General features: G+C 33.6%; 2 protein-coding genes across 2 annotated transcripts in view; both read left to right on the top strand.

Annotated features, from left to right (window-relative positions):
* Positions 1-295: 295 nt before the first annotated feature.
* LOC111635095 (adenosine deaminase-like) overlaps positions 296-9,601 on the top strand; it is a 57,809-nt gene continuing 48,503 nt past the window's right edge. The window contains exons 1-2 of the mRNA XM_023379964.1: positions 296-400; positions 8,868-8,929. The gene's annotated coding sequence lies outside the window, so the exon portion shown is untranslated. The remainder of the gene's footprint in view (positions 401-8,867; positions 8,930-9,601) is intronic.
* Positions 2,160-6,646, top strand: LOC111635277 (uncharacterized protein K02A2.6-like). Its single transcript, XM_023380195.1, has 2 exons — positions 2,160-6,473; positions 6,592-6,646. The coding sequence occupies exon 1, from the start codon at positions 2,395-2,397 to the stop codon at positions 6,370-6,372; it is 3,978 nt and encodes a 1,325-aa protein (XP_023235963.1). The 5' UTR covers positions 2,160-2,394; the 3' UTR covers positions 6,373-6,473; positions 6,592-6,646.

Raw genomic sequence — 9,601 nt, 5'->3', positions numbered from 1 at the left:
AAAGATTAAATGTATACATTAAATGTTAATTTTATTATTTATATGAAGTCTCATTCTGCCATGGTTCTGATATAAGCAACATATGGATGTTTCTATTTTTTTTTTTTTTAAAGAAAGCCCTATAATAATTTAATGTATGCACATTGCTCTAAAACTGATAATGCATATTACTTTAATATTGTTATAAGTCATTAGCTGAAATCAATAATTTATCATTAGTCTCTAATAAAATTATGTAAATGAAAGATAACATAATTTATACCACAGATTTGCATTAACTGATTACATAAAACTTATTTAAACAGGGAACTGTATTGTTTTAATTAGTATAATAAGAGTTTTGAATATCTCAGGTTGTTAGTTGTTTTAAATACAATATGCTTATTTAGAACAGTTGAAGGTAAGGTTTAAAATGTGTTATAGTAATTAAAAAGTGTTTTGGTTCATACCAAAACAGTTTAAATTAATTTTATGCTAATTATAAAGACGGTTTGTGACGTCTGGGGGCAATATACTGTGTATTGTTGTTTAGGGCTGTTTTAATAGCATGCACTGCTATTAAACAGTTTTTTTAACATTTTCAATATTAATATTAGCATAGCATTTAATTTTTTGTATACAGTTTCCTTCTAATTATTTACTCTCTATTAATAGAGCTAATAATGCCCTTTCACATTTAGCATCTTGAATATATGCTCCTCTTCATCCTTCACTATGCCTCTGGTTAATTAAAATAAAATTCTTAAATTTCTTTTATTTTTGTCCTTATAATATTTAAAAGTAATAAATCCTTCATTCCCAAAATATTGTTTAGCAGAAAAATTGAAGAAATTAATTTTTAAACTGTAAATTATTAATATTTAAATGACATTGATATATAGTCTTTTATCATAGATTTAAAATAGATATATTAAATTTAAGAAGTGAATAGATACAAAATGCATATCAATTATCAGTTAAAGTATACAGATTAGATAATTTTCATTCAATGAAAAAAAAAAATGCAAATTTAATCACTGTAAATTTGATACTGTTGCTAAAAGTCAACAACTTAATTTTTTTATATACAGTATCTGTGTATTTTATATTATTATTATCATCATCAACTAGACACTTTCTGTTATCAGGAGTTAATTTTTGATGTTTAATAATTAAATATTAAATCTGCTAAAAATACTATTTTCCTCAATATATTATATATACATCTTTATAATTTTTATTATTGATAGAATATAATGAAATTAAATTTCATTTCATTCTAATAAAAATTATTAGAAGTGGCCTTTTTTAAAGCATGAATATCATTCATACATCTATGTCTTCTTCAGAGTTTGTTTTCCAACTGGGCTTTAAATCTTTGCAAAATTTATGTTAGTTTGGCATCTTTGTTTGCAAGAAAAGAATAAAATACACTGTGTAACATCTTCATTGGGTTTTGTCTGAGAAATTATAAAAATAAGCAATAGCTGTACTGAATTCACATTTACTGAAAGAAATTTTGATTTTGACATGAACTTCTTTTGTACATCTAAAATGAATTTCCAATAGAATTAAAATATAAAAAACAACTTTTTAATGTTTGACATGGTATCTTTTTGATTGTACACTGGTATATGCTTTCTTGAAGTAGCAAACAAATATATAAAGTGCCAAAATGTATAAAATATTATTTTAAAAGGTATATGCTTTCAATGGCCACTTTGGTTGTGTGGGGAATACAGTAGTGTGGATTATGAAAAAGTATTATTTCCATTCCAACAATTTTCTATGGGATATATGCCAGTGTGGCTTATACTGCTATGGGTTATATGCATGAAATTATAATAATCATAACATATATAGCAAGTTCTCATTTAACATCACTGATAGGTTCTTAGAAAAACAATAAGCAAAATGATGTATAACAAAATGTATAATTACCATAGGTTAATTGATATAAACTAGATATAATTTGATTAATTTTATCATAATTTTTTTGTGTTTGCAATCTCCAGCATTTACTTTCTACTTTATAGAATCAATTTTACTGTTCATAAAGTTCAAATAACTTTTTTGTAATTAAAGCAGGAATGAGGCTTTTAATAAACAGGTAAATATTTACAGCATAAGTTATATTTTTATATATATTTCTTTTATCAAATCAAGCAACATCAAAGATGTAATATATGTTGATGATTTAGATAAACTTTAAATGTAATATAATATATGTTGACAATTTAAAACAAAGGAAATGTAATCGAGAGGTGCCGAGGTGGTGGGACAGAAAGCGAGCGAGAGAGCTCGGGGTAACCAGCTGGATGTAGAAGTGTTTAGTTGTATTATTAAAGAGTTATTCGTACCATATTATCTGGTCAGTTGAGTCGTTTATAATACATGGTGGCAGCGTAGAGGAAAATGTATCAGATCCCAGCGCCTGAAGTTTTTAATTTTCGTCCGGAAGATTGGAGAACATGGATAGGACGTTTCGAACGATTTCGAACAGCGTCTGGACTCCATAATAAAGAGGAAACTGACCAGGTAAATTCTTTCATATATTTAATGGGACAGAAAGCCGAGGAAATTTTGGCGTCATTTAGTCTCCCAGAAGAGGATAGAAATGACTATTCAAAAGTTAAGGCTGCATTCGAAAAATACTTCGTCCCAACTAAAAATGTTATATACGAAAGATATAAATTCTATTCTCGGTTTCAAGAAGAAGGAGAAACAGTGGAGAACTTCGTGACTTCATTATATAGTCTGGTTAAAACGTGTGATTTTCCTGCTTCGTTTCAAGACGAAATGATTAGGGATAGAATAGTTTGCGGCATTAGAGACAAAAAGGTTTCGGAACGTTTGCAACTTGAAACGGAACTAACTCTGGAGAAAGCAATAAACACTGCGAGACAGGCTGAAACAGTAAAAAAGCAACAAGAAGCTTTTAAGAACAATTCCGGGAATAACATATATGCATTACGCAAAACTGCAGGTAGGAAGAACGTATTTTCGAAGCCGGAAGCTACCGACAATTCGTTTACCGGAAACAAAACTGTGAATTCCTGTTATTGGTGTGGAAAACCGGTGAAACATACTAAATTCAATTGCCCTGCACGTAAGGCGATCTGTAATAAGTGCAAAAAAGTAGGTCATTACGCAAAGGTCTGTAAAGCTAAAGTGAGTATAAATGAAATAGGAGAACCTAATCAAAGTTCATTTCTAGGACATGTTAAGGGGTCAAGTAATATAAACAATAGCGTTAAGAAACAGCTTAACCAGTGGAATGCAAACATTTTCGTGGGAGACATTCCTTTAACCTTCAAGATTGACACAAGGGCAGATGTCACAGTTATACCACACGAGACATATAACAGAGTGCTATCTCGTGTTAAATTACGAGAAATGAATAGAACTATACACGGCCCTGGTAAAAAAACTCTGGATGTTGTGGGAGTGTTTACGGAAAAGCTAAGAAATAAGAGATTCCGCATCCAAGAAGACATATATGTTATAGATAAACTAGAACACTCCTTGTTGAGTGGTAAAGCTAGTGAACAGTTAAATCTTGTGAAAAGAATACAAGAACTAAACTCTACTTTCGATCCATTTAAAGAATTCCCCAATCTATTTCAGGGGATTGGGAAAGTGCAGAAACCCTATCACATTAAACTTAAACCGGAAGCAAAGCCTTACGCTCTGGCAGTTCCTCGAAAAGTACCATTACCCTTGAGAGATAAGCTCAAGAAAACTCTGGACGAGATGGTAAATAAGGGAATAATCGAGGCAGTAGACGAACCTGCAGAATGGTGTGCTCCAATGGTTTTGGTTCCAAAGAAATCAGGCGAAATAAGAATTTGCGTCGATTTATCTAAATTGAATGAGAACATTGAGAGAGAATACTTTCCAATGGTGTCGGTCGACTATACACTCAGCCAATTTCATAACGCAAAAATCTTTAGTATTATTGATGCTAATGCAGGGTTTTGGCAGATTGCATTAGATCCTGAATCATCTTACTTGAGAACATTTATAACACCTTTTGGGAGGTTCAGATTTAAACGATTGCCATTTGGAATTAAGTCGGCGCCTGAAATCTTTCAGAAAAGAATACGTGAAACAATACCAGAGGGCCCTGGAATTGTAGGACTAATGGATGAATTCGTGATATTTGGGGCCACAGAAGAAGAACATGATAAACGTCTGCATGAAGTTCTTCGTACACTTCAAAATGCAGGATGGACTTTAAATGCTGAAAAATGTCAGTTCAGAACGAAAGAAGTCAAGTTTCTCGGACATGTAATCTCGCATGAAGGTATAAAACCTGATCCCAAGAAAACAGAAGCAATAGCAAAGCTCCCAAGACCTAGCTCTGTCACAGAGCTGAAAAGATTTTTGGGCATGAGTGGATTCCTAAACAAATTCATACCAAGGATGGCTGATGTTGCAAACCCTCTGTACGAACTGCTAAAGAGCAACGTAGAATGGTTATGGGGGCCAGCACAGGAAACATCGTTCCAAGAGATCAAGAATCAGCTATGTCAAACTCCAGGATTATCAATGTATGATCCAAAGAAAGAAACATATATTTCCTGTGACGCATCATCTTACGGTCTTGGGGCTGTGTTGTATCAGAGTAAAAATGGTCACATGTCTCCAATTTGCTACGCATCTAGGACATTGTCGGATACCGAGAAACGGTATGCGCAAATTGAGAAGGAGGCTTTGGCAATTGTTTGGGCTTGCGAGAGATTCCACGACTACATAATGGGCAAAGTCGTGAATATTGAAACGGACCACAAACCGCTGATACCAATTTTCATGTCGAAGGCTTTGGACAGTCTTACTCCAAGACTGCAACGAATGAAGCTACGAATGATGAGATACGATTATAGCATCGTGTACAAACAGGGAAAGCAGCTTATAATTGCAGATGCATTATCCCGTAGCCCCATACCCGAACAGGGAAATGAAGAATTGACCGAGGAGATTGAGGCTTACGTTCAAAATATTATCGACACATTTCCTGCATCTGATAAACGGTTATCGGAAATCGTGTATTTACAAGAGAGAGATCCAATTTGCAAAACGTTGATGAGATATTGCGAAGAGGGTTGGCCGAAGAAAAACGAAATACCCGAGAAAATACGAAGATATTGGGAGCACAGAAACTCAATTACTCTCCAAAATAACATTTTATTTAAAGATTCCAGGATTATAATTCCAGAAAAGCTTCAAGGAGAAATATTGAACAGGTTACACGAAGGCCATCTTGGAATAACAAAGTGTCGAGCCCGAGCTCGAGAGTCTGTTTGGTGGCCAGGCTTATCGGCGAACATTGAGAAATTGATTGCGAACTGCTCAATATGCATCCAATACCAAAAGTATCATAAAGAGCCTCTTATCCCAAGCGAATTTCCTGAGAGACCTTGGCAAATTGTAGGGGTAGATCTTCTAAAACTAAAAAGCCATTGGTATCTCATAATGGCTGACTACTTTTCAAGATATTTTGAAGTTGCCAGATTGGAGGAATTGTCGTCGTCGTCAGTAATTAACCACATGAAATCAATTTTCGCAAGACATGGAATTCCAGAGGTTGTACGAAGTGACAATGGCACCCAATTTTCCCAGGTTGTCGACTCTGAATACCGTAAATTTGCAGAAAAGTATAAATTTTCAAGTATAACTTCTAGTCCGAGATACCCTCAAAGCAATGGATTCATTGAATCAATGGTGAAAAATTTCAAAAGTCATTACTTGAAATCTGAGTCGCAGGATCATTATTTGATGCTTCTAGCAATGAGATCTACGCCATTAGAGAATGGCTATAGTCCGGCAGAACTGCTAATGAGCCGAAAATTGAGAACACCGTTGCCATCAAATAATCACCAATTGATACCTCGTTTGGTTGATTTCGCTTCAGTAAGGAGGAAGGAAAAAGGGAAGACAGATAAACAGAAAACCTATTTTGATCGACGCCACGGTGTAAAAACTCTTCCACGGTTGAAGTTAGGACAGCCAGTCTGGGTGTCAGATATGCGAACATATGGAAAGGTGAAGGAGGCTCACCATACTCCACGATCTTACATTATCGAAACTCCGAGAGGCACGTTCCGCAGGAACAGAATACATTTACACCCATCGTCTATTCCCCAGACAGTCTCCCTGGAAGACGAACCGCAGATCGTCGATGAGGAGAAATCGACTGGATCATCCAACCAGAATACTCCCGAAGAAGAAACTCCCAGGACGGAAAATGGAACAGGATCCGGGAATAGGGAACTTTATGAACCAACGCTAGAAATCAAACAACACTCTCCACCGGGTAAAGAGGACCTTCCTAAAACCCGTAGTGGCAGACCTATACGAATCCCAAGACGGTATCTGGATTACCAGCCGTAAAAGAGAAGGGGGAGATGTAATATATGTTGATGATTTAGATAAACTTTAAATGTAATATAATATATGTTGACAATTTAAAACAAAGGAAATGTAATCGAGAGGTGCCGAGGTGGTGGGANAGAGAAGGGGGAGATGTAATATATGTTGATGATTTAGATAAACTTTAAATGTAATATAATATATGTTGACAATTTAAAACAAAGGAAATGTAATCGAGAGGTGCCGAGGTGGTGGGACAGAAAGCGAGCGAGAGAGCTCGGGGTAACCAGCTGGATGTAGAAGTGTTTAGTTGTATTATTAAAGAGTTATTCGTACGATATTATCTGGTCAGTTGAGTCGTTTATAATACAAAAGACATTAATCATTATATTGCTGAGACAATTCCATCTGTTTTAACAATTGTATTGGAAATATTCTTTATGAATCTGAATGTGCTAGAGTGATCATATTAAATGTTGAATAAGGAATAGAAGTTTAAAAATACATTATCCAATGCTTGTGTTCTTGAAAAATCTAGCAGTTATTTCAATTATAAATAAAATTATTTGACACTTTTTTTTTTTTTTTTTTTTTAGTAGATTCATTTTAGAATGCTCTGCACTCATATGTTTTTATATTTATATCAAATTGTTTTTATATTTGTAATCTTTATTCTAATCCAATTGCTTGAAGAAGATAAGTGTTATATTAAAAGTGCTTTTATTTTATGAAATATTATCTTTTTTATTTAATAAATAATATCAAAAGACAGTTTATTTTACATTTATTTAGTTACTGCTTGTATATATCTTAACATATATGTGTTGGAGAGTTGTCTGATATGATGATAAAGACTTTTAAATATCTTGGAGTGATTCAGCATCTGACATGGCTGACAATGAATTAGCATATTTTTAACAGATGAACAAGATTATATATTCATCATAACATGATTTTTCTAATCAAACTGCCTTGTCATAGTGTGTTTCTAATAAAGAATTAAATCAGTTATATCACATTACTAGCTAAATATTAAGTATTTGACTGGTATTGGAATGGTAAGACAAAGTATTTGACTAAATTTCTCCTAATTTGAATAATTTCTAAATCTACATTTTGTGCTCTAATCATCTTTTCTCAATTCATAAATGTATTATACTATATCACCAACATTTTGTATTATACTATTTTCATAATATTAAATCATAATTATCTTCTCTATCTCTTTCTTTTGCCTTTTCCCATAGTAGGGTTAGCTTTGTTGCAACTGTCGCTTCCACTTGGCACAGTCTTTGGCTTCTTCTGAGTTGAGGTTGGCAATGTGCATGTCCTCCCAGATGGTGTCCATCCATCGCTTCTTGGGCCTTCTCCTGGGTTCAGTTGCATGGCCGTTTTTGCGACTGATGTGTCTTCGTCACGTAGGACATGTTCATACCATCTTAAAGCCTGTCACATTTTCTTGTCAATTCCTCCTATTCCCAATCTTTGTTGAATGTCATTATTTGTTACATGGTCAAATCGGGTTAGGCCCAGCATCCATCTTAACATCTTCATCTCCATTATATGGAGAGTGTGTTCATATTTTCTTGCTGTGGGCCAACATTCGGCTCCATAAAGAGCTGCTGGGCAGACCACAGTTTTATAAATTTTTGCCTTTAGCTGTTGAGGCATTTTTCTATCACACAGGATGCCTGTGGTTTGCTGTCATTTGAGCCAGGCAGCATTTATTCATGCTAAGACATCAGGTGTTTCACTATCTGCAGATAACATTGGACCCAAATATTTGAACTCGGTCACTTTGTTTATTGTTTGATCTGCCACTTGGATTGATTGTCAGTTTGTGGGCCACACTCGAGATATTCTGTTTTCTTTAAATTTAGACTTAGCCCATAATCAGTAAGTCGGTTTCTCCATGTTTGCAACTTCTCCTGGAGAGCTATACTGTCTTGATGTGCAAGCATCACATCATCAGCATACAGTAATGTTCAAGGGTGTGCTGCCTGCAGGTCAGCTGTGACAGTGACCATGCATAGTATGAATAGCAATGGCGAGAGTGCTGATCCTTGGTGCACTTTTAAGCATTTATTCAAACTTTATTCACAATAATAAGTTTATAATATTGCTTTTCTATTAGACAGATTACTAGATATGTGAAATCTTGAGACCAAAATGGAGTGTCTTGGTTTCATCATAGTTTTGATAGTGAAAGCTTTGAAAAATTTAAAATAATAAAATTATTAATACATTTAAAATTATTTATGTCACACATTGGAGCAATGCTAAAAGTATTCTGGCAACATTGATCCTGACATTTAGTCTTGAGTACGTGAGAATAAAGTTTTTTTCTTATATATGCTGTGTTCCAGCGACCTCAGATCTTGTTGAGGAAATTTTTTCTCAAAGAGGTTTGGTTGTGTGTCTGATATGCCAGAGTGACAAATTCATTATTAGAATTATTGATTTTTTTAAAGTGTAACAAAGGCCTTAAACTTGTAAAATTTTTCTTATTCTTTCAGATTGAACTTCATATTCATCTAGATTGTTCTATTCGAATTACAACTATATGGGATTTATTACAGTAAGTATTATATATTTTTTTACACAATATATTTTAAAAATATATTTATTGACAAAAAATGTTACACACATTTTATTTTATTAAATTTTATTAAATTGGATTTTCTTTATTAATGTATTTTTATTTGCTTGTATACTGCACTTGTTTACTGCTACCAGTGTGGTGGAGTCAGTAAACAATTAGTTTGACTCTAACTCTGGCAGATTTGAAATGTGCAACTCCGACCTGTTCCACTATGATTCTTTTTATAAGGAATACTAGTGTGATAGTTATACCACTAGGTATCCGAATATTTTTATCTGAAATTTCTCTATAAAAAGTTGTAGTAAAATTGATGGTGAGAATCAAAAAATGGATGTAACAAATTTACCTTGGAAAAACTTTCAAGTACAGTAGAGCATCGATTATCCGACTCAATTGGGGACTGGGGTTGGTCGGATAACTGAAAAAACAGATAACCAAAAAATATGAAAAAATACATTATTAGTATAGTATATTAGTATATCTCATGTAATTAGTATATTAGTATATCGCTATTAACCTACTTCGTGTAGAATTTTCATTGATGTTAAGCCTAACAAAAATTTTTTAAAAATAATAATCGTTGCTATTGTATCGTTAAAAATTAGAAAATTAAGCCTCGTTTAAATACTGGCTCCCTTTCATGGTCGA

This window comes from Centruroides sculpturatus, unplaced genomic scaffold (assembly GCF_000671375.1).
Source record: "Centruroides sculpturatus isolate CEXI.00-Female unplaced genomic scaffold, Cexi_2.0 scaffold108, whole genome shotgun sequence".
Taxonomy (NCBI): domain Eukaryota; kingdom Metazoa; phylum Arthropoda; class Arachnida; order Scorpiones; family Buthidae; genus Centruroides; species Centruroides sculpturatus.
This window is presented reverse-complemented; position numbering and strand designations above follow the sequence as displayed.